At 43.1% G+C, this 26,359-nt stretch overlaps 1 protein-coding gene across 1 annotated transcript; it reads left to right on the top strand.

The window, feature by feature from the left end:
• Positions 1-1,114: 1,114 nt before the first annotated feature.
• Positions 1,115-25,526, top strand: LOC141173663 (6-pyruvoyl tetrahydrobiopterin synthase-like). Its single transcript, XM_073657971.1, has 6 exons — positions 1,115-1,300; positions 5,331-5,410; positions 14,822-14,844; positions 21,571-21,627; positions 22,940-23,010; positions 23,561-25,526. The coding sequence occupies exons 1-6, from the start codon at positions 1,212-1,214 to the stop codon at positions 23,682-23,684; spliced, it is 444 nt and encodes a 147-aa protein (XP_073514072.1). The 5' UTR covers positions 1,115-1,211; the 3' UTR covers positions 23,685-25,526.
• Positions 25,527-26,359: the final 833 nt, after the last annotated feature.

Here is a 26,359-nt window from a genome sequence, read left to right on the forward strand (position 1 = left end):
GTATTCTGTGAGCATGTTATGTAAGTATTATATGGGCACAGTATAGTGGTATTATGTGGACCCTTATTGGCGGTATTCTGTGAGCGTTATGTAAGTATTATATGGGTACTGTATAGTGGTATTATGTGGACCCTTATTGGTGGTATTCTGTGAGCATGTTATGTAAGTATTATATGGGCACAGTATAGTGGTATTATGTGGACACTTATTGGTGGTATTCTGTGAGCGTTATGTAAGTATTATATGGGCACAGTATAGTGGTATTATGTGGACCCTTATTGGTGGTATTCTGTGAGCGTTATGTAAGTATTATATGGGCACAGTGTAGTGGTATTATGTGGACTCTTATTGGTGGTATTCTGTGAGCGTTATGTATTATATGGTACTGTATAGTGGTATTATGTGGACCCTTATTGGTGGTATTCTGTGAGCGTTATGTAAGTATTATATGGGCACAGTATAGTGGTATTATGTGGACTCTTATTGGTGGTATTCTGTGAGCGTTATGTAAGTATTATATGGTACTGTATAGTGGTATTATGTGGACCCTTATTGGTGGTATTCTGTGAGCGTTATGTAAGTATTATATGGCACTGTATAGTGGTATTATGTGGACCCTTATTGGTGGTATTCTGTGAGCGTTATGTAAGTATTATACGGTACTGTATAGTGGTATTATGTGGACCCTTATTGGTGGTATTCTGTGAGCGTTATGTAAGTATTATATGGCACTGTATAGTGGTATTATGTGGACCCTTATTGGTGGTATTCTGTGAGCATGTTATGTAAGTATTATACGGTACTGTATAGTGGTATTATGTGGACCCTTATTGGAGGCACTGGATGAGCACTCTATGGCAGTAGTATATGGCCTCTGTGTTCCTGTATTATTTAGGGTTGGCTCCTGGTGCAGCAGTCTGTATCCTGATTATTCTGCATGCAGTCTGAGCATCTGAGCTCCAGCTCCCAGCATGGTCTTACATCCTGGAGACACGTTCAGCTGCAGCCTCCTTCACATCCATCGCTCAGATGCCCTCCACCCCCCGGCATGGATGGTGTTAAACACTGACATCAATGGGAAGAAGCTGCTGCGACCCAATCAGCGTCCAGCGCTGCTGCCAATCCCCTGACGTGCGTCCCTCCTGCCCCCGGCCGCTCATATCCAGGAGACGGCAGAGGAGCAGAGCTATTCCCGGACCCGCAGCCTCAGCATGGAGAACGGAGACAGCACCGGAGAGCGGCCCCGAGTCATCCAGATCGCCCGCACCGCCGCCTTCAGCGCCTGCCACCGGCTGCACTGGTGAGTGAGCTCCGGGCTGCCCGCCGCACAGTGCCATCCACCGTGTACACCATAGAGTGCGACACTGACTGGCTATAGATATATGATGGGCTGTAACACGTCCATATAACACGTGACGTCATAGCTCAGATAATTACATCACAATGCACTACAATAATTCTCCATATTATAGAACATGATGTCATGTCTACAATTATTTACTATTGCATATTACGGTATTATGCAGAGCAGTATAATATATACATTGTAATGTCCAACAACACTGTATACTATAGAACATGTCATATCTATAGACGGGGCTGAAGTTGGTTTCTTATTCGCCTTTTTTTTAATTTATTTATTTTTTTTACAGGTTTAACAAAAATTAAAAAATCACAATAGTAAAATACAACGGCGAGGTGCAACGATGTAAATACACTTAAAAGCTCCTACAAAAAATTCTAAAACCGGCACCAAAGGGCATTATTGAAAGGGTTAAATGACTTTGGGCCACTGATCTCACACTGCTGATAGTGATGCCCCACATCTAATTCCGGTCACTCCAGTCTGGCCCAAATGGGTTCTGGGCATCAGAACTGGCATCAAAGTGGGAAGACAGTCAATTTTTAACTATTTTAATAAGTAACTGGTGTTTTTAAGGGGTTAAATTTGGGCCATTCATATCACATCCCCAATACACAGATAGTGATGCCCCGCATCAAATTCCCGTCACTCCGGCCTGGCCCAAATGGGTTCAGAACCGGCATCAAAGTGGGCAAATAGCAAAAACTAGTGTTTTAAATTACTTAAAAACACCAGTTACTTATTGAGATTGTTAAAATCGACTGTTTGCCCACTTTGATGCCAGTTCTGATGCCCAGAACCCATTTGGGCCAGACTGGAATGACCTGAATTTGATGTGGGGCATCACTATCTGTGTGTCTGCATTGTGAGATCAGTGGCCCAAAGTCATCTAACCCTTTCAATAACGCCCTTCAGTGCCCACTTTGATGTCCATGTTTAGAATTTTTGTAACTGCTTTTAAGTGTGTTCACATCAGGGCACCTCGTTGCCTTGTATTTTATTATTGTGATTTTTTATTTTTGTTGTTAAACCTGTATAAAAAAAAAAAAATAAAAAAAAAAAATAAAAAAAAAAAATTGCCTAATAAGAAACTGGACGAATAAGAAATCAACTTCAGCACTGTTATCTGCAGTTATTTATGATAACATATAATATAACTACAAATCCTGTAATATAATGTACCATAAGGCTATGTGCGCACGTTCAGGATTTGAAGCAGAAATTTCCGCAGCGTTTCTGCATCTCCTTGGCAGGAAAAGTGCTGCAGAAAAACCACGTGTTTTTGATGCATTTTTGTACATCAATGAATGCGTTTTGGAGCTAAATAAAGTTATTTGGTGGGACATTGCTTTTTGGATTACCGTCAGAACTGGGGTGAGTATATTGGTTAATTTAAATGATTAAAAAAATGTGTCTGTTGTATTTCAAATAAAGTGTTTGCTCTGTGTCTGTGTGTTTATTTAACTCTTTACTTTACTTTAATTAGGTTTGGTGATGAAAGAGTCTGATTGACACCTTGTCATCACCAAACAAAAGACCTGGGTATCAGCTAGTCCCATTCACCCAATCTTCATTAGCATTTCCATTCATGTAATATCTGGGGCAGCTGAAAGCTGCTATTTTTAGCCTAGGAAGGTGCCATTAGGCAAACATGGCCCCTGGCTATTATTAACCACTCACAGCTATTTCGTTAGCCACTATCTCCCCCGATCAGCAACAAGCAGCGCTTTGAATGCAGCGTATTTTTGCTGCGTCCAAAACGCGGTGTTCTAATGCCGCACTTTTGTTGTCGGTACATGTGAATCCACCGCATATAATGACACTTCAATCGGTCAAAATCTGCAGTGGAGACTAGCGTGTCCGCTACAGAAATTGACATGCTGCAGGTGAGTTTGGGTATGTGGCCATGATCAGGAGCCGCTGCAGGTTTGACGCTGCGTGTTTATACAGCGTCAAACACGCAGCGTTCAGATGTTACAGCATAGTGGATGGGATCTCTAGAAATCCCATGTCCACTATGTGTGCATCAGAGGCTGCGAATCACCTGTGGCCACGGGCATGCGCCGCATCTTTCAGGACCGCAGCATGTCAAATTCTCTTGTGGACTCACTAGTCTCCGCAACAGAAATTTGACCACTAGAATGTATAGAATGTGGTAAATCCGCATGGTTTAGTGAACACATGTGCATTTACCTGCTTTCAATAGAATGCAACGTTTTGGACGCAGCCAAAAATATGCGTCCGCCACGTCCGGATCGTGGGCACAGAGCCTAAATATTTAAAAAAAAAATAAGCAACCATATCAACCTGTCCGCCATCCACCGGCCGCCGACCTGATCACATCCCCGAGGACCAGGAGGACACCGGGGGGCGCCGGACAGGTGAATATAGTGTTTTTTTTTGTACTTTTTTTTTTTTTTTTTCTTTTTTTGCCACGAGTGGTTCCTGGCTCAGCTGAGGGGACTACTGCTCCTCTCAACCGTGCTGCTCTTGCTGTTATCAGCGGGAGCGGCGGTCGGATCAGAGGAGTAGTAGTCCTCCTCTGCCAACCCGGGTACCACTCGCATCGTTCCCACAGCGTTTCCACAGCCCATTGTTTGTAATTGAAACGCAGCAATTCCGCAAGTATAAATATTATACCTGTGGATTTTCTGCGGTTCAATTAAAGTCAGTGGGCGGGAAATGCTGCAAAGAATGGACATGCTGCGTTTTTTTCCGCAATGGTAATCCTGAGCGGAAATTTCCGCATCATGTGCACAGCACATCAGGATTACCATTGCAATAGCTGGCAGACCCATTACCAAGTGTATTCGCTGCATTTCCGCGACAAAAAAACGCAGCGAAAACACATCAAAAACACTACGTGTGCACTTAACCTAACAATGCTTTATACAATACAATTCTATAATAGTATAGAGCAGGGGTCTCAAACTCGGCCGGGAAAATGGGCCGCACATATGAATATGAAGGGCCTCGTTCTTTACGGGAGAAGGTGACATTTTCAGTTATACCATTACTTTTCTATATGACTTTTTGATCATCATCTTTTTTTTGGGCATGTTTTTTATTCTTTTTAATGGTGTTTATCTTATGGGTTATGGTACAGCCCTTTTTTTACATCAATTTTACATAAAACAGCATTTTTAAAGGCCAAATAATATTACATTATTTTACTTTTTTTTTTTAAATGTTTTTATGTTTTTTACCCCCTCCCCCCAATCGGCCCCATACAGTAATATAGTTTTACAATTAGCCCCATATAGTAATTCTGGCCCCCCATCCTGTAATAATGTCCCTTGACTTGTAATAATGTCCCCCGTCCTGTAATAATGTCACTCACCCTGTAATAACGTCCCTGTCTTGTAATAATGTCCCGTATCCTGTAATAATGTCCCCAATCCTGTAATATTATCCTGTCAGGTAATACTGTCTCCATTCTGTTCCCATCTTATAGTAATGTCTCTATCCTCGTCCCCTTCTTGTAACAATGTCCCACATTCTGCTGCTCTTTACACTCATACAGAAATTCTTCTCACCTGACCTCGCTCCCTCTGCGAACAGCGTCCTCCTCCTCCACAGCCGGGGCGCTTAGCAATGATGTTATGTGCGTCCGTGCCGGGACGCTGATGTCGGCTGCTGACCTCTGATTGGCCGGTGCCTGGTATTGGTACCCTCAGCTCAATATTTGGTTGCACCCTTTGTAATAAATAACTGCAATCAATCACTTCCTATAACTATCAACAAGCTCCTTACCCCTCATATAGAATTTTGGACCACTCTTCTTCTGCAATCTGCTCCAGGTCTCCCATATGTGAAGGCGTCTTCTCCTAACAGCAATTGTAAGATCTCTCCATGGTTGATCAATGGGATTTAGATCCGGACTCATTGCTGGCCACTCCAGAACTCTCCAGCGCTTTGAAATGTATGATTTTTGATCATCTATTTTTTTCATCTTTCTCTCTCACAGCAATTCTCTAACCAATGAGGAAAATAAAAAGATTTTTGGCAAGTGTAACAATCCTAATGGACATGGTCACAACTACAGAGGTAAGGACATTACTTCCTATGCAGACATCCAACAAGCCCATTCCTCCTTCTCCTCTTCCCCCAGACACCTGCCATCTTGGGGAAAGTTACAACACCCCCATACTCCTACACGTGTTTTTCACTGGTCCCAACAAAAGCGGTCTGCTCTACCAACTTTTATCTAATGTGGTGTACGGTCCCTTTAACACATGAGCTTGCAAACCTTGCACATGATTAAAGTGTTACTGCACTGCCAGGGTGACTTTTAAGAATAAGCCATCATGTGTGTACATATAGTATATCTTGCATTTATAATATTCATTCCCCTGCACTAGAAACAGTTGCAAAGTCCACGTTCAGCATTTGGTCAGTTTTTTACATCAGTATTTGTAAGCCGAAACCAGGAGTGGGTGATAGAAACACGTCACCACTTCAGTATTTAACTGTTCCACTCCTGGTTTTGGATTACTTTTCTGTTTTCGTTAATTTCCAGCTTCTCCCCCTTCACCCCTCCATAGGCTTTTATAGTCAGGTATAATAATAATTTGTCCCCTTCTGCAGACGGATTTGTAGACAGATTTGAGAAACGTTTGAAAGTGAATGATCAATGCAGGAAATAAAAAGTGACCGATAAGAAAAGAAGCAGATATTTCTTAGATACGTTCACAAAGTTATTTCTCTTCACTTGTACTATTATGATATTATCTAAATTTCAATTTGCTTACAAAACATAAGACATTTTCAGATGGAATCATTTTAATAAATGCTTCTGAGTCTCTATGTCATTGTCACGTACAGTGGCGTAACTAGAGTCCGATGGGCCCAGGTGCAAAATTTGGAAGGCCCCCCACTTCTATCCTGATTATATTTCTCTCTCTCTCTCTCTCTCTCTCTCTCTCTCTCTCTCTCTCTCTCTCTCTCTCTCTCTCTCCTCTCTCCTCTCTCCTCTCTCCTCTCTCTCTTTTATATATATATACATATACGTCCGTCATCCTGGCCCCATCCTGGTATATATCCCCCATCCTGCCACTGTTCTTTAATACATATAAATAAACAAATATATACCCCTTCTATCTGCTGTTCGGCGTCCTCTTCAGAAGCCAGCAGCTGACTTCAGCGTGCAAGCGACAGGAACTCATTACATCACTGCCATGTGACCCCAGTCACACATACAGTACAGACCAAAAGTTTGGACACACCTTCTCATTTAAAGATTTTTCTGTATTTTCTTGACTATGAAAATTGTACATTCACACTGAAGGCATCAAAACTATGAATTAACACATGTGGAATTATATACTTAACAAAAAAGTGTGAAACAACTGAAAATATGTCTTATATTCTAGGTTCTTCAAAGTAGCCACCTTTTGCTTTGATGACTGCTTTGCACACTCTTGGCATTCTCTTGATGAGCTTCAAGAGGTAGTCACCGGAAATGGTCTTCCAACAATCTTCAAGGAGTTCCCAGAGATGCTTAGCACTTGTTGGCCCTTTTGCCTTCACTCTGCGGTCCAGCTCACCCCAAACCATCTCGATTGGGTTCAGGTCTGGTGACTGTGGAGGCCAGGTCATCTGGCGTAGCACCCCGTCACTCTCCTTCTTGGTCAAATAGCCCTTACACAGCCTGGAGGTATGTTTGGGGTCATTGTCCTGTTGAAAAATAAATGATGGTCCAACTAAACGCAAACCGGATGAAATAGCATGCCACTGCAAGATGCTGTGGTAGCCATGCTGGTTCAGTATGCCTTCAATTTTGAATAAATCCCCAACAGTGTCACCAGCAAAGAACCCCCACACCATCACACCTCCTCCTCCATGCTTCACGGTGGGAACCAGGCATGTAGAGTCCATCCGTTCACCTTGTCTGCGTCGCACAAATACACGGTGGTTGGAACCAAAGATCTCAAATTTGGACTCATCAGACAAAAATAGAATTAGACTTAACGGGAATTCGGTTTCTAATAACCACCACGACAGCACCAAAGGAGGATGTCACCCCACCCTAATAGGGACAGGAAACACAAAGAGGTTAAATAGCCCCTCCCTCCAGTAAAGGACCACACAAGTATGGATGCTTCAAATTATATTTATTCAAATTAAATGATTGGCTAACCAAGCCTGGGAGGGAATTACCAGTGCTGTTGTGGTGGTTATTAGAAACCGAATTACCGGTAAGTCTAATTCTATTTTCTCCAATAACCCCACGACAGCACCAAAGGAGGAGTACCAAAGACTCATGTTTAGGGAGAGACAATGGCCTGAAGCACTTTCCGCCCAAAGGCCAAGTCTTTATTGGACATTAAGTTTAGTTTGTAATGCTTGGTGAAGGTATGGACCGAAGACCGTGTAGCTGCTCTGCATATCTGCTCGAGGGAAGCGCTAGCCTTTTCTGCCCAGGAGACGGACATGGCTCTTGTAGAGTGTGCTTTCAGTTTCTCTGGTGGTGAGAGATTTTGGATCTGATATGATTCCACAATTGCTTTCTTGATCCAAGTAGCGATGGTAACCTTTGAGACCTTTTTCCCTCTGTTCTGACCAAATGGCTGAATAAAGAGGTTCTGATCTTTTCTCCAGGCCTCTGTCCTCTGGAGGTAGTCAAGAACAACCCGTCTTACATCCAAAGTATGGTATTCTTCTTCTCTTTTATTTTTTTGGGTCTTGACAGAAGGAAGGCAGAATTATCTCCTGAGACCTATGAAAGTCTGAGACTACCTTTGGTAAGAAAGATGGGTCCAATTGTAGAATAATCCTATCATCCAGGATTCTCAGATAAGGGTCATTCACTGAGAAGGCTTGGATTTCTCCTACTCTTCTAGCAGTGGTAATTGCTATTAGAAATGTTGTTTTCCAAGCTAATTTATCCAGCTCTATTGAGGCCAAAGGTTCCAATGGTGGTAGTGTCAGACCTTTAAGGACAATATTAAGATCCCAGGAGGGAACGTGGTTAATTATTCTGGGACGCAGACGAGTAGCTGCTGTCATGAACCTTTTTACCCATCGGTGTTCGGCAAGGCTCTGGTCGAAGTAGATACTCAGTGCCGCAATCTGAACTTTGAGGGTGCTGGGTCTAAGACCCTTCTCCAGCCCTTCTTGTAGAAAATCCAAGATCTGGGTCATGTCAGGATGCCGAAGATCTGGTACATTTGGCTTATACCATGCTAGGAAGGTCTTCCATATCTTGCTGTATATGGAGTTTGTGATTTGCTTCCTACTTTTTTGTAGGGTTTGAATTACTCGGTCTGAGAGCCCTCTAGCCTTCAGGATTGTGAATTCAGAAGCCAGGCTGCTAGATGGAGGTTCTCTGGGTCTGGATGGAGTATTGGACCCTGATGGAGAAGGTTTCTGATTGCTGGTAGAATGAGGGGTCCCTCTATGCTTAAATTGTTTAGTGCACAGAACCAACTTCTTTTGGGCCAAAGCGGGGCTATCAAGATTATCTTGACCTCCTCGGTCCTTACTTTCTGTAAGGTTCTGGGTAGCAATGGAATTGGGGGAAAGGCGTAAGCCAGATGGAAACGCCATGGGTGAGCGAATGCATCTATCCCCAGGCATGCGTCGTCTGGATCTAGGGAGAAGTATTTTTCTGCTTTGGTGTTCTGGCGTCTTGCAAAGAGGTCCACCTCCGGACGACCCCATCGTTTGGTCAGCATGTGGAAAATGTCTGAGTCCAGCTCCCATTCTCCCGGATGGATATTCCTTCTGCTCAGAAAGTCGGCTTGGGTGTTATCTGAGCCTTTTATGTGCAACCCTGATAAGGAACGAAGATGTCCTTCTGCCCAGAAGAATATTCTTGCCGAGATACTCTTTAGATTCTCGCACCATGTGCTACCTTGATGAGATAGATGAGCTACGGTAGACATGTTGTCTGAGTAGACTTTTACGTGTTTGCCCGTAATGATTGGAGCCGATATCTTGAGTGCTTCCTCCACTGCCTTTAATTCGTGGAAGTTGGAGGATTTCTTGCTGGTTTCTTTTGTCCAGACCCCTTGGAAGGGGGTTTGAGCAACAACGGCTCCCCATCCTGTTTTGCTGGCATCTACCGTGACTGTTACCAGAGGGAACTGAGACCATGGAACCCCTATTCTTAGGTTCCTTGGGTTGAGCCACCATGATAGGGATGTTTTCACATAATGAGGGATCATGATCTTCCTGTCTAGTGAGTTTGGGGATCCGTCCCACTGTGCAAGAATGTGAGTCTGCAAAACTCTGGTGTGAGCCTGAGCCCAGGCTACAGATTGAATGCAGGCTGTCATGGAGCCGAGGGTTGACATGGCAGACCTTAGGGACACTCTGTTCAGGGTCTTTAGATTCGATATCTTGGATCTCAAGAGTATCTGTTTGTCCTTTGGTAGGAAGGAGGTTTGTCTGGCAGAATCTAGTAGAACCCCCAGGAACGTTTTTTTCTGTGGCAGGGACCAGGTCTGACTTTTGATGATTTATCAACCACCCTAGGGTGGTCAGGATCTGGATTGTTCTTTGCAGAACTTTCTGGAGTGATTCTACCGAGGGACTTACTAGTAAGAAGTCGTCGAGGTAGGGAATGATGTAGATTTTCTCTTTCCTGATTGAAGCCACTACTTCTGACATAATTTTGGTGAATATTCTTGGTGCTGAAGATATCCCGAACGGCAATACGTTGAATTGGAAGTGTAACGTCTGATCCTCTTGAACCACTGCAAACCTTAGAAATTTTCGGTATGTTGGATGTATAGGGACGTGATAGTATGCGTCCTGTAAGTCTATGGTTGCCATCACATACCCCTGCCCTATTAAGGGAACTGCTGATTTGATGGATTCCATCTTGAATCTTCGGTAGACAATGTACTGGTTTAAGGGTTTCAGATTTATTCTTATTCTGTATGTGCCGTTTGGTTTCTTTATCGTAAACAGGCGTGAATAGAGGCCTGTGTATCTTTCTGTTTTTGGAACTGGTGAAATAGCCCCCAAGGATAGTAGGTCTTTTAGGCCGGACATCAGAACTGTTTTTAATCTTGGAGAGGTTAGATGAGTTATCCTTACTTTTTTGGGAGGATATGAAGAGAATTCGATCTTTACCCCTTCTTGAATTACATTTAAGACCCATTGACTGGAGCAGATCTTTTGCCATTGGGGAAGGTATTTCATGATTCGTTCCCCCCACCGCACTGGCGTCACCGCTTCTGTTGTCGTTGTCCTTTTGGGGAAAAAATATTCTATCTTTACCCCCTTTGGGGTAGCTACATCGACCGGACTTGCCCTTCCCCCTGTATTGGGGATTCTGTTCCCGAGGGGGGCGAAAGGGGGTCTTCTTATAGTGTCTGGGTTCAGGCAAGGATTTCTTTTTGTCAGCCGCCTTTTCCAGGAGGTCGTCAAGGGCCTGGCCAAACATATATTCTCCCTTGAAGGGAATAGAACAAAGTTTTATTTTAGAGGCCACATCACCGCTCCACGATTTCAGCCATAGTGCTCGCCTTGTGGAGTTTGATAGGGCTGCTGCCCTGGCGGTTACCCTCATGGATTCTGCTGAAGCATCCACCAGGAAGTCGGTGCAGTAAAGGTAGGGAAGCTTGTATCTCCTCTCTGGATGTGCCCATAGCCAGGTGTTCTTCAAGCTGGTTGACCCATCTTGACATGGACCGTGCAACACATGTGGAGACTACATTTGTATTCATAAGGACTGCTGATGTTTCCCAGGATTTCTTGAGAATGCTGTCCATCTTACGGTCCAGAGGATCTTTTAGTTGGGAGGAATCTTCGAATGGCAATACTGTTTTTTTTAGCTACTCTTGCCACTTGAATGTCGACCTTAGGTATCTCGGTCCAACATTTTGCGGTTTCTTCATCTACGGGAAACCTATTTTTCATTTCCGCTGGTGTATTCAGCCATCTTTCAGGGTTTTCCCATTCGTCCAGGATTAGATCCTGAATGTTTTTATGTATCGGGAACACCACCCTTTTCTTTGAACGGAGACCACCGAACATCTCTTCCTGGACTGATCTAGTGGGCTTCTCTTCTTCCACTTCCATCGTTCTTCTTACTGCTGAGAGGAGGTCTTCCATAAATTCCATTGAAAAATAATATTTTTTATTTTCCGGACCTTCCTCTGCTGAACTAAGTTCATCTTCCTCTATAGGGTCTTCTGGAAGGAATGTCTCGTCCTGGGAGTCCGAGTCTCCTCTTTCTTCCAGGGAAATTTTCCTCTTTTTTGCCTTTTGGAGGCGAATCAGAAGTGGATCGGGAAAAGGAGGCCAATGAAGACTGAATCTCCTGCCAGACTATCCCTTTGATTTCGTCCATAAGGGATGGCTGCTCTTCCCTCATAATCTTTTCTGTGCATTTCTGGCATAAATATTTTTTGCTGGAAGAAGACAGTTTTTTTGAACATATAGCACACTTCCGGCTAGATTTATTTCCTGGTGCTGGATCCTTGTCCCCCTAAAAAAGAGGGAGAAGGGTAATTAAATATTAATTCTAACCTGCACCTAGGAAAGGACCCCCAGTGCCAGACTTACTGGGACTGGAATCGCGCTGGGCTCCACAGACATGGCAAAGATAGACTTCTGACATCCAATGTAGCAAACAAATGGATTAGGTCCTACCTTAGCTGTCTTCAGTCCAGGGCTGTTATATAGGCGACTGGACTGAGCGCTCCTCCCCTTCCATGGGGAGGGGGGTGGTGTAGCTCCTCCCCCTGGGTCCAATTTGGTGAAGCAGGAACACCTGCGATCACCTGCGGGGTTATTCATTTATTCCCTCTTTTTCTCTCTCTCTTTTTTTTTTTTTAACAGACCGGAAGTGACGTCAGGGACCCATCTCCGGTGTCCCACGCAACTTTCCGGCCGCTTCCTGGCTTTTTGCATTCCAGGGTGGAACGCATACCGGAAGTGACGTTTCCCGGCGGACCGTGTCACTTCCGGGATTCCACACGTGGCGCTCCACTACGGAGACCGCCGGAGGCCGCTTAGAGGGGGGAGAGGAGCAGGGCTGGAGAGCTCGAGGAGGCCTCCAGCCCGACACCCACCGGACCTTACCCGCAGGCGCGGACACGGTGGGGACAGGAGTCCCGAGTCCCAGAGGAGACGGGAGCAGCATCAGGGAAGGGGGAGAAAACTGCCCGGTCCCAGCTGCCCGGCTTAAACAGGTATGTCAGGTGTCTGCCACCGGCACAGAGCACCCTGGATGACCTCTTCATCCCAATAGGGACAGGAAAAACACTGGAGGGAGGATGAGGGAGGGGCTATTTAACCTCTTTGTGTTTCCTGTCCCTATTAGGGTGGGGTGACATCCTCCTTTGGTGCTGTCGTGGGGTTATTGGAGAAAGCACAGATTTCCACTGGTCTAATGTCCATTCCTTGTGTTCTTTAGCCCAAACAAGTCTCTTCTGCTTGTTGCCTGTCCTTAGCAGTGGTTTCCTAACAGTTATTTTACCATAAAGACCTGCTGCACAAAGTCTCCTCTTAACAGTTGTTGAAGGGATGTGTCTGCTGCTAGAACTCTGTGTGGCATTGACCTGGTCTCTAATCTGAGCTGCTGTCAACCTGCGATTTCTGAGGCTGGTGACTCGGATAAACTTATCCTCAGAAGCAGAGGTGACTCTTGGTCTTCCTTTCCAGGGGCGGTCCTCATGTGAGACAGTTTCTTTGTAGCGCTTGATGGTTTTGCAACTGCACTTGGGGACACTTTCAACGTTTTCCCAATTTTTCGCACTGACTGACCTTCATTTCTTAAAGTAATGATGGCCACTCGTTTTTCTTTACTTAGCTTCTTTTTTCTTGCCATAATACAAATTCTAACAGTCTATTCAGTAGGACTATCAGCTGTGTATCCACCAGACTTCTGCACAACACAACTGATGGTCCCAACCCCATTTATACGGCAAGAAATCCCACTTATTAAACCTGACAGGGCACACCTGTGAAGTGAAAACCATTTCCGGTGACTACCTCTTGAAGCTCATCAAGAGAATGCCAAGAGTGTGCAAAGCAGTCATCAAAGCAAAAGGTGGCTACTTTGAAGAAGCTAGAATATAAGACATATTTTCAGTTGTTTCACACTTTTTTGTTAAGTATATAATTCCACATGTGTTAATTCATAGTTTTGATGCCTTCAGTGTGAATGTACAATTTTCAAAGTCATGAAAATACAGAAAAATCTTTAAATGAGAAGGTGTGTTCAAACTTTTGGTCTGTACTGTATGGCGACATCAGCTGCTGGGTCTCTGCACAGCAATACACTTCAGCTGAATGTGCATCGGATGACACACATTCAGTTGAAGTTTGTGCTAGCATTGGCAGGCCTGACACCTGCAATCTTCACACCCCTGGCATTGTACTTTTTATGGTGCCCATGATGTTCTATAAGGGGCTTATTTGGGGACCAATCTCCTCTCCTGGTACCTTGCCTGGGTAAGACATCATTCCAAAAAACGCCCTTAAGTCTGACTGCATATAGCCCTGCACTTAATTTGATAATTTGATATAAGGTATATTTAGCTACCTTCACCAGTGATTACTCCTATATGTATGTCCACCTATTGTGGGTTCTTTTGATGTCATGCTCTGTTACTTTGGATATGAGATGTTGTCATATACCGTAATTTTTGGTGATTATTAAGCACTGGGCACTTTACATTCTTGTGCAGGAGGGTACCATCCAATCCTACATTGTCCTGTTTTACAGATTTTTCTTACTTGATATTATCTTTAACGTTTAATAAAATTGATGCTTTTTTCATATCGTATACTCCAGTTTCTCCTTTGTTTATTCATGTGCTTATGGAGTGATTTTCAATGAGCCCTGGTGCCTTACCGTGGCACTTTGGGTTCATTTATGCGATCTATGGGGCTTTTTGTTTCCATCCCTGGACTTTGCATCCTTATTTTGGGGAGGCGGGCGGCACAGTTGTATTTTCTACCTTCAGTAAAAAGGCAAGATCCGTAATATTATAGCTCCGAACCAATGAATCTGTTATCCCGGCTATTATATAACAAGACGGAGGCTCAATTTCTAATCTCTATTTGTGTAATATCCGCTGTGGTCGGGGCTTTATTTCGAGAGCAATTTGTTTTGGTTTGGGAGATCAAAGGGAGCTGGTAAAGTGAGGAAAAAAAGTTCATGAATGACCTTTGTTATTGGACTTTTTTCTTAGTTTTTTTTTTAGAGGACATGTTTAAAGAGCTTCTAGTTAATGTCTAGATAAGAGACTGTTGGCAGAGGATTTGTGGAAAGGAAACTGTCAGTAATTTCGGCCGTTATGAGGAGTAGTGATGAACCCATTTTATTTTGGAATATTGGTGGTTGGAAAAGGAAACCAGGACATTTTACGTTGAACATATGAGACAGCAAGTCCCGAGCATCAGACTACATCCTGGCAGGAATGGTTTCCACATCTGGTAACAATATTGCTATACGGAACATGTAACCCACTAATAGTAACTTGTTTTTTCTTCTAGTGATCGTCACTGTACGGGGAGAAGTAAGTTATAATCTTTTTCTTTTTTGCAGCACAGCTTGTGGGTACAATCCCAGATTTCTCAGCACAGTCGCCTCCCTGCTTATGTAATGGGATTTCATATGTAATGTTCTGCCTTATGTAACTACTGTGGCTCTCGAAACTGACGTACTCCATAGGGACCGAGTAATCCAAAGTTAAAAAAAAATTACAAATATTTTTTCAATAATTAAAGGGAATCTGTCACCAGGTTTGTCCTATATGAGATACGGCCACCACCTTTCAACCCTCATCTACAGCATTCTATAATGCTGTATATAAGCCCACGATGCGACCTGCAAGAGAAGAAAAAGAGCTTTTATTATACTTCATGGTCCAGACCAAGACAGCGGTGCCCATCAGACCGGACCGCCTCGCAGGTGAGTATAATAAAACGTCTTTTTCTTTTGTTGCATGTTGGGTTGGGGGCATATATACAGCATTATAGAATGCTGTATATCAGGGCTGAAAGGTGGTGACCATATCTCATATCGGCCAAATCTGCAGACAGATTCTCTTTAAAGTGAGTCCATCTAGTTAAATGAAGCCATTAAATCATGTTTCCCCGAGCCATGGGAGGCAATACACAAGGCGAGGCTCCCTCATTATAAACAGCATGCAATATAAGGGCACATTTATCTACATTGTTGCATAGCAGGCAGCTTTCATTGCAATTGCCGACCAATGACTATCGATGGGAGACAAGTCCAGAGACGCTGCAGACCGTGGTAGCACATTTAGGCCACACAAGCTGCTCATCGTAGCACAAGCAACATCCGGCCTGGAGTTGACGTGTTGAAGACACTTTGGAGAAACTGATTTCACAATGATCCATTCTGTACTGCAATTTAAATTGGACGTCATATACCAAGCCTGAGGTGTCACAGATCAAGTACACAAACCATCAGGAGTTTTTACAATATTGGGCTACCGTCATATACCAAGTCTGAGGTGTCACAGATCAAGTACACAAACCATCAGGAGTATTTACAATATTGGGCTACCGTCATATACCAAGTCTGAGGTGTCACAGATCAAGTACACAAACCATCAGGAGTTTTTACAATATTGGGCTACCGTCCTATACCAAGCCTGAGGTGTCACAGATCAAGTACACAAACCATCAGGAGTTTTTACAATATTGGGCTACCGTCCTATACCAAGCCTGAGGTGTCACAGATCAAGTACACAAACCATCAGGAGTTTTTACAATATTGGGCTACCGTCCTATACCAAGTCTGAGGTGTCACAGATCAAGTACACAAACCATCAGGAGTTTTTACAATATTGGGCTACCGTCCTATACCAAGCCTGAGGTGTCACAGATCAAGTACACAAACCATCAGGAGTATTTACAATATTGGGCTACCGTCATATACCAAGTCTGAGGTGTCACAGATCAAGTACACAAACCATCAGGAGTTTTTACAATATTGGGCTACCGTCCTATACCAAGCCTGAGGTGTCACAGATCAAGTACACAAACCATCAGGAGTTTTTACAATATTGGGCTACCGTCCTATACCAAGCCTGAGGTGTCACAGATCAAGTACACAAACCATCAGGAGTATTTACAATATTGGGCTACCGTCATATACCAAGTCTGAGGTGTCACAGATCAAGTACACAAACCATCAGGAGTTTTTACAATATTGGGCTACCGTCCTATACCAAGTCTGAGGTGTCACAGATCAAGTACACAAACCATCAGGAGTTTTTACAATATTGGGCTACCGTCCTATACCAAGTCTGAGGTGTCACAGATCAAGTACACAAACCATCAGGAGTTTTTACAATATTGGGCTACCGTCCTATACCAAGCCTGAGGTGTCACAGATCAAGTACACAAACCATCAGGAGTTTTTACAATATTGGGCTACCGTCCTATACCAAGCCTGAGGTGTCACAGATCAAGTACACAAACCATCAGGAGTTTTTACAATATTGGGCTACCGTCCTATACCAAGCCTGAGGTGTCACAGATCAAGTACACAAACCATCAGGAGTATTTACAATATTGGGCTACCGTCATATACCAAGTCTGAGGTGTCACAGATCAAGTACACAAACCATCAGGAGTATTTACAATATTGGGCTACCGTCATATACCAAGTCTGAGGTGTCACAGATCAAGTACACAAACCATCAGGAGTTTTTACAATATTGGGCTACCGTCCTATACCAAGCCTGAGGTGTCACAGATCAAGTACACAAACCATCAGGAGTATTTACAATATTGGGCTACCGTCATATACCAAGTCTGAGGTGTCACAGATCAAGTACACAAACCATCAGGAGTTTTTACAATATTGGGCTACCGTCCTATACCAAGCCTGAGGTGTCACAGATCAAGTACACAAACCATCAGGAGTTTTTACAATATTGGGCTACCGTCCTATACCAAGCCTGAGGTGTCACAGATCAAGTACACAAACCATCAGGAGTTTTTACAATATTGGGCTACCGTCCTATACCAAGCCTGAGGTGTCACAGATCAAGTACACAAACCATCAGGAGTTTTTACAATATTGGGCTACCGTCCTATACCAAGCCTGAGGTGTCACAGATCAAGTACACAAACCATCAGGAGTTTTTACAATATTGGGCTACCGTCCTATACCAAGCCTGAGGTGTCACAGATCAAGTACACAAACCATCAGGAGTATTTACAATATTGGGCTACCGTCCTATACCAAGTCTGAGGTGTCACAGATCAAGTACACAAACCATCAGGAGTATTTACAATATTGGGCTACCGTCATATACCAAGTCTGAGGTGTCACAGATCAAGTACACAAACCATCAGGAGTTTTTACAATATTGGGCTACCGTCCTATACCAAGCCTGAGGTGTCACAGATCAAGTACACAAACCATCAGGAGTATTTACAATATTGGGCTACCGTCATATACCAAGTCTGAGGTGTCACAGATCAAGTACACAAACCATCAGGAGTTTTTACAATATTGGGCTACCGTCCTATACCAAGCCTGAGGTGTCACAGATCAAGTACACAAACCATCAGGAGTTTTTACAATATTGGGCTACCGTCCTATACCAAGCCTGAGGTGTCACAGATCAAGTACACAAACCATCAGGAGTTTTTACAATATTGGGCTACCGTCCTATACCAAGCCTGAGGTGTCACAGATCAAGTACACAAACCATCAGGAGTATTTACAATATTGGGCTACCGTCATATACCAAGTCTGAGGTGTCACAGATCAAGTACACAAACCATCAGGAGTTTTTACAATATTGGGCTACCGTCCTATACCAAGTCTGAGGTGTCACAGATCAAGTACACAAACCATCAGGAGTTTTTACAATATTGGGCTACCGTCCTATACCAAGCCTGAGGTGTCACAGATCAAGTACACAAACCATCAGGAGTTTTTACAATATTGGGCTACCGTCCTATACCAAGCCTGAGGTGTCACAGATCAAGTACACAAACCATCAGGAGTTTTTACAATATTGGGCTACCGTCCTATACCAAGCCTGAGGTGTCACAGATCAAGTACACAAACCATCAGGAGTATTTACAATATTGGGCTACCGTCCTATACCAAGCCTGAGGTGTCACAGATCAAGTACACAAACCATCAGGAGTTTTTACAATATTGGGCTACCGTCATATACCAAGCCTGAGGTGTCACAGATCAAGTACACAAACCATCAGGAGTTTTTACAATATTGGGCTACCGTCATATACCAAGCCTGAGGTGTCACAGATCAAGTACACAAACCATCAGGAGTTTTTACAATATTGGGCTACCGTCATATACCAAGCCTGAGGTGTCACAGATCAAGTACACAAACCATCAGGAGTTTTTACAATATTGGGCTACCGTCATATACCAAGTCTGAGGTGTCACAGATCAAGTACACAAACCATCAGGAGTTTTTACAATATTGGGCTACCGTCATATACCAAGCCTGAGGTGTCACAGATCAAGTACACAAACCATCAGGAGTTTTTACAATATTGGGCTACCGTCATATACCAAGTCTGAGGTGTCACAGATCAAGTACACAAACCATCAGGAGTTTTTACAATATTGGGCTACCGTCATATACCAAGTCTGAGGTGTCACAGATCAAGTACACAAACCATCAGGAGTTTTTACAATATTGGGCTACCGTCATATACCAAGCCTGAGGTGTCACAGATCAAGTACACAAACCATCAGGAGTTTTTACAATATTGGGCTACCGTCATATACCAAGCCTGAGGTGTCACAGATCAAGTACACAAACCATCAGGAGTTTTTACAATATTGGGCTACCGTCATATACCAAGTCTGAGGTGTCACAGATCAAGTACACAAACCATCAGGAGTTTTTACAATATTGGGCTACCGTCATATACCAAGTCTGAGGTGTCACAGATCAAGTACACAAACCATCAGGAGTTTTTACAATATTGGGCTACCGTCATATACCAAGTCTGAGGTGTCACAGATCAAGTACACAAACCATCAGGAGTTTTTACAATATTGGGCTACCGTCATATACCAAGTCTGAGGTGTCACAGATCAAGTACACAAACCATCAGGAGTTTTTACAATATTGGGCTACCGTCATATACCAAGCCTGAGGTGTCACAGATCAAGTACACAAACCATCAGGAGTTTTTACAATATTGGGCTACCGTCATATACCAAGTCTGAGGTGTCACAGATCAAGTACACAAACCATCAGGAGTTTTTACAATATTGGGCTACCGTCATATACCAAGTCTGAGGTGTCACAGATCAAGTACACAAACCATCAGGAGTTTTTACAATATTGGGCTACCGTCATATACCAAGCCTGAGGTGTCACAGATCAAGTACACAAACCATCAGGAGTTTTTACAATATTGGGCTACCGTCATATACCAAGCCTGAGGTGTCACAGATCAAGTACACAAACCATCAGGAGTTTTTACAATATTGGGCTACCGTCATATACCAAGCCTGAGGTGTCACAGATCAAGTACACAAACCATCAGGAGTTTTTACAATATTGGGCTACCGTCATATACCAAGTCTGAGGTGTCACAGATCAAGTACACAAACCATCAGGAGTTTTTACAATATTGGGCTACCGTCATATACCAAGTCTGAGGTGTCACAGATCAAGTACACAAACCATCAGGAGTTTTTACAATATTGGGCTACCGTCATATACCAAGTCTGAGGAGTCACAGATCAAGTACACAAACCATCAGGAGTTTTTACAATATTGGGCTACCGTCATATACCAAGCCTGAGGTGTCACAGATCATGTACACAAACCATCAGGAGTTTTTACAATATTGGGCTACCGTCATATACCAAGCCTGAGGTGTCACAGATCATGTACACAAACCATCAGGAGTTTTTACAGTATTGGGCTACGAGCCAGGGGTTCAGCTACAGGTGCTACATTGACCTCACGCTTCCTCTCTCAAAGGTTATCATGGCGCAGAGCAAGACGGCAATGGAGGCTGAAATGGAGGTCTTCACGATGGAACGTCACACCTGTCCTACTCCTGGGATTATAGTGTGGGCATAATGTACGGTAGACAGACACCTCTAAGTCTTTGTTCTAGATACACTAACAGCTTGGCATTACATTGATTTTCTTCTGGAACAAATGGTACGGACAATTCTCCAAAGTGTCCCAGGAGCTGTTTTTCAACACAACAACACCAGACCGCATGTTGCTCTTGCTATTCTGAGCAGTCTGTGGACTAAACAAGGCCTACAGCGTCTCTGGACTCGTCTGCCATCTAGCACAAGTGGGACAATTACAAAATGAGCTGCCAGCAGCGGATCTTGATGATTTCAGTGCCCAAGTGCATTCAACGCGACAGAACATTCCTCAGACAACCAATAATACCCTGATTGATAGCAGCAAAGATGTTTAATTACCTGTACCTCTGCTCGTAACTCTCATACTCAATACTGAATAAATCGAGATGTTTTGAAAAAAAAATGTTTACATTTTTCATCACTTGCAAATCATTAACATGATTATCTATCCTGAGAGCTCCATAACTTCACCACTTTTCCTTCTTGTTTGCGTTTTCAATGTTGAGGAGTGTATTTTGCTCCAAAGAGAACATTGTTTTGAGACATGTCTTCCATGATGGTTTCACATAGCGAGTTGCAAAATGCGACAATTTTTTTCATATTGTGTTAACAGTGTAAAATACTGGTGTAAAGTGAACCACACAACAGGTCGTATGAAGAAGGAAACAGTCTAGCATTCGCTACATTTATAAAACTATAGCTAACTCCATATAGGCCACTCTTAATAAAACAGTCCCATGGTTTGAAAAGAACCTGGAAATGGCGAGAAAAATCATTTGTGAAGCTCCTATCTGGATTTTTCCCACCCAGCTTGGCGTGACTGACAGGTCTATCTCTAAATAGAAATAGAGCAAGTGCTGTCAATCAAACCAAGCTGGGCGGGGAGAAGCCGGCTGGGTGCCGCCCAGATGACACTTCCCGGTTCCACATTATATTAAGCTATGTTTTCTGTGATAGATGCCAGTTTTTTAGGGTAAAACCTAGATGTCCACAATGAGGGAGCCCGTCCCCGTTTTAGGTTGCCCGTGCTATAGGCAGCAGAACTCTCTTGACTGGTCTCCTTCCCTTGAGATCACTCTTTAACTCACATATTTATTGATTGCTAGATTATTCTTTTTGACCAAAAAGTCTTTTTTCTCCTCATTTGTAGATTGACCCTATCACGGGGATGGTGATGAATCTGACAGACTTGAAGAGATACATGGAGGTAACAGTCTTATTTTATGTATGATAATGTTAGTAGGCTGAGAGCTGTCAGACGTTGGGGGTAATACTTCTACCCCATAAAAGTCAATCTAAACTTTGTTGTTATTGGCCAATATTGGGAAGAAAAAGTTCCAACTCAGCTTTTTGTTTTATTTGTTACTGAGAGCCTGAAAGGAGCGCTTATGTGTTCTCTACCCAAAACTCACCAGGATCTGGCCCATTGCAAGCCCTCTCTAAAAGACCCCTGTAAACCTAATCCATGACCATCCAGAATATAAGGTCCTGCAAGGGTCTGGGGTCAATGTCATACGTTCACCGCAGCATTTCCTAGGAGAATTAGCCAAAGATTTGACTCAATCAGGATTGAAAATGGATGAGGAATATTATATACTACATGGCCAAAAGTATTGGGACACAGTTATTAATCAGTCCCATTACCCCCGGGGTATAACATCCAGCCCCCCGCCATGCCGTCTGGCTTTATTAACATTTGTGACAGAACGGCCGGTGGTAAGGAGCTCACTGATTCCAGCGTGGTCCTTCTCTATCTGGCGTCTGATGGATCAGTCTCGGTTGTAGAACGTTCCAGGAGAACGTTACCTGCCTGACTGCACTTTGCCCGCTGTAAGTTTGGTGGAGGAGGTATAATGCTATGGGACTGTTTGTCAGGAGTCGGCCATAGCCCGTAGTGCCAGTGAAGAGAAATCTTAATTCTTCAGCACAAGACTTTTGGGACTATTGTGGCTTACACTTTGGAAGGAACAGTTGAAGAAGGCCATTTTCTGTTCCGCATGACTGTGCCAAGTACACAAAGAAAATTCCATAAAGGCATGGTTGGGAGAGTTTGGTGTAGAAGAACATTGCTGGACTTTTAAAGTCCTGATATTAAACCCATCTGACACCTTTGCAATGAACTAGATCAGAGATTGTGTGCCTGGTCCTCTCATCCAACCTCAGTGTCTCATCTCACAAATGTTTCTCTGGATGAATAGGCAAAAATTTCACCCAGACATCTCCAAAATCTTGTAGAAAACTGTTCCAGTAGAGCCTTCTACTTCTTTTGTCCTTTTAGTGCGGATACATCCACATTCTGTTGCTGATTTACGTGCTGAAAATCAGTTGCATATTACAGTGCTACCATTGGGTTGACCTTTTTAGTAGATGGATGGTAATTTAGTGCCCTTCTTCTCCAAGTGTCCTCCACCAACACCACACAAGGTGACCTTATACGTTGTACCTTAAGAGAATTAGATAATTGGTTGGTTTGGTTTCTGTACGTTCATAAAACTAAATGATTGTTTTTCCCTCTACAGGAGGCTATTATGATTCCTTTGGACCATAAAAGTTTGGACCACGACGTTCCTTACTTCAAAACCGTTGTAAGGTGAGTGTTGGAGTAGATTTTTGAATTGCAAAGTATAGGTTGCCAGTGACAATATGGGTTTAACGCCTCTCCAACAAAGGAGTGCAAGTACATCCTATGTTGGGTCCCCATGTACGAAGCATACAGAGCGGGCTTGGGAACTGTGCCCACGCTATATTGTGTAGATGCCAGCTGTAGAATACAGCTGACATCTGCCTGTAACATCGACCTGACCGCTGCTGTTTAACCATATAAATGCCGCCGTCAATCAATGGTACAATTGTGAGGCGTTGATGGGTTGTAATAGCAGCAGGATGGTTGGACTAGGAGGCACTAAACATCTAGTGATGTAGTGATAATCTCCTGCTGATAAAACACTGATTTTATTGAAACAACAACACACAGCCTAATAAGTGACACATCACTGGAATCATAGCAGAATAGAAGGAAGGTGGGGAAAGGAGAGTCAGCTCATCGGGTTTTTCTGATTTACGTTATTTTTAGTATTATGGGTCTTTTTGTCCAGGTTTGGTTATTAATTGAGATTTACCTTGTTGCTTTTTTTGTACAGTTCTGTAGAGAACCTGACTGTCTTCATTTGGGACAATCTTAAGAAGATGCTTCCTGCAGGACTTCTTTATGAAGTGTGTGTGCATGAGACAGACTGCAACAGCGCCACATATAGAGGGGAGTGACCGTGCGCCTGCCCAAATCCAGAATCTAGGAGGCTGCCTGTATTTATAGCACCACCCATGTGTCGGGGCTGGAAATCCAAATTGCTGTTGTACTATATCTTTTTAACCATTTTGTGAGTTTACAGATACAATTTATATTTTCTTATCCAACCTTTCTATTGCATTTAAAAAGTTTTAGTATCCTTTCTAATATCCAGATTTTGGATCACACATTTATACCTGTGAGTATTTTCACAGTGAAAGTCTATTTTGCAAAGAAATAGTATATTCAAAGATCACTGTGCAGGGAGGGGAAGAAGGTGAGCTATAGCTATCGTGAATGATGTGTTATCTATTGTATATAGATGGGTTACCATTCATTGTAATCCTGCCTGTAAAGATAATGAGACTGCAGAAAAGTCATCGTTACAAAACAGAAAATGTAGTATTAGGCTTACTGGCTAGTGGAAAAATTGCAAGATTAATGATTTTTATTGTTTACTTGTTCACAGGGAACCTGACAGCTGATTCATGCTGCATGAATCAGACACTGGCTCCATTATTGTGGCAATGGACATTTTAATGTGAAATGCTGCAGCTTTTTAGAGAAAATTCAGCCTGGAATGATGCATCTCAGATAACTATTCCAAGAGGCAGCTTCTCCCTGCTCCACTCCTAAATTGATAGCTCAATACATAGGGAGAGACTTGTTAGTCCAGGGGAGAAGCCGAAGAGGACCTGCCTCCTGGACTAGTCACCCGGATTGCCTCATCCTTGGCCGGCTTTCGAAGATATAAGTTCTCTGAAGCGCTGCAGCCTTTTAGACTGGAACAAAGATGGTTGCAATAACGGAGTCCGCGTCTGATTCATGCAGCCCATGGTCCGTACAGCATTAGCTTCTGATTAATACAGATAGTAATATGGAAATTTAAAAAAAGAAAACTGTATTTATCATCAGAACATGACCGATTGTTTAAATAAAAAAAAAAATGTTATAGTCCCTTTATCATTTACAAAAGACTGGAATACCTGCTTAAAGCTCATATTTACACTTGGATTTTTCATCCGGATTTGAGGGTGTAAAATCCGCGACATATTAAAGCAAAACAAATGAGGTTTTACCAAATTGTGTGGATTTTAAATTCACAGCATGTCCACATGTATTGCAAATATTACTCTTTGTAAGGCAAAGGGTGAAATCCATAGCAAATCCGCACATAATGCATGAGAGATATCTCGTGGACTTGTCACACATCAAAGACTATTTGTCCATGTGAAAGTAATGGATTTTTATATATACTGTATATGTGTCCCACAATTGTACGTGTGGACCCTTTGTATTACGGCCGGTATCATTACTATTGAGTACATGCAATAAAGGGTTTTGGCTTCTTAGTATAACTAGCTTTCAGTAACAGAACATATATATTAGGTTCCAATTTGCTAAATCCTTGACATGGACGTCATACAGTGCACCATCGTTTATAAGTAAAGATGCTGAGCCGCTAACAAAACCAAGGCGATGCGTAGTGGTGAAGATTGCTGATCACTGGTGCGGCATGTGATCAGAGGTCTCCTTCAAGGTCATAGCATTGCTCATTAGCACTCCTTCACAGGGGAGGCCTACCGGAGGATCCCCCTGTTCCCCTGTGGGCCAGTCCGTGCTTGTCCATAAGCATTAGAAATGGAAACAGATCCACATATCATGTCCATGTAGATGACCATCCCTCCCCACCTTATAAAACTATAGGAACCACTACTATACAGCTCAGTATAAATATTACAACTGTATCATCAACCAAAGAAATGGATTGTAGCAACTGAATAAAGATTACTCAAAATAAATAAAGCAAAGTTGCCATATATTGGCGTGAAGGTTACAGGTCTCATATGATTTAGCTTCTATCCAGTATGTTTGTTTCATGCTTATGATGCTGTTTGTTTGAATCATTAGACCTGGGGTTAGGCTGGGAATTACCGGTGTAATATGGCCAAATACTGCCTCAATATAATCATGTGAGCCTTCCCGCAGAGAGCTGTCAGCCCACCGCTATGCTATGCAAACCCCTGGCTTGGTCAAGCATGTATGTGTCTCAAATGAGATAGGGGAATAGGCTCCTGCCAAGTATATTTGACACGACGTGATCGCCCCTGTGAACAAAGAGAGGGTCTGTAAAGCTTCAGGACTCCTGATCCGACCACTGGTGGAAGAGGAGTCGTTCACCCTGCGGGGTTCACCAGGTTCACACTACAAACATCTAAAGTCTAGGTCACAGGTCTGCTTTTAGATCAGCACAAAGACATCTTATAATTTATAGCTCTTTTCACGAGTGTTGCTTTAATTTGTGGACTAACCATCTGCAAAAAAAAAAAAAAAAAAAAAAAGGATGGACTGATTTTCAAACCAAACTCAGCAATACCAATGAATAGGCTGACATTTCATATGGACAGCATACAGATGCCACATGAATTAGGCCTAAGGTGTATGTGCTCCTATAAGAATGTATTTTCTACAACTACTGTAGCAAGCCGGTGTAAGGAGACTTATAGGCCATCCAATGCTCTTCTAGGAATATAAAGAGAATTTGTCAGCAGGTTTTTGCTACATAATCTGAAGACAGCAGGAGATAGAGGCTGAAACACAGAATTCAGGGATGTGTCACTTGTCAAAGTGCTGCTGTAGTTTACTAACCGTG

Source organism: Phyllobates terribilis, unplaced genomic scaffold, assembly GCF_046119375.1.
Source record: "Phyllobates terribilis strain yellow unplaced genomic scaffold, ASM4611937v1 Scaffold_13__5_contigs__length_258822181, whole genome shotgun sequence".
Taxonomy (NCBI): domain Eukaryota; kingdom Metazoa; phylum Chordata; class Amphibia; order Anura; family Dendrobatidae; genus Phyllobates; species Phyllobates terribilis.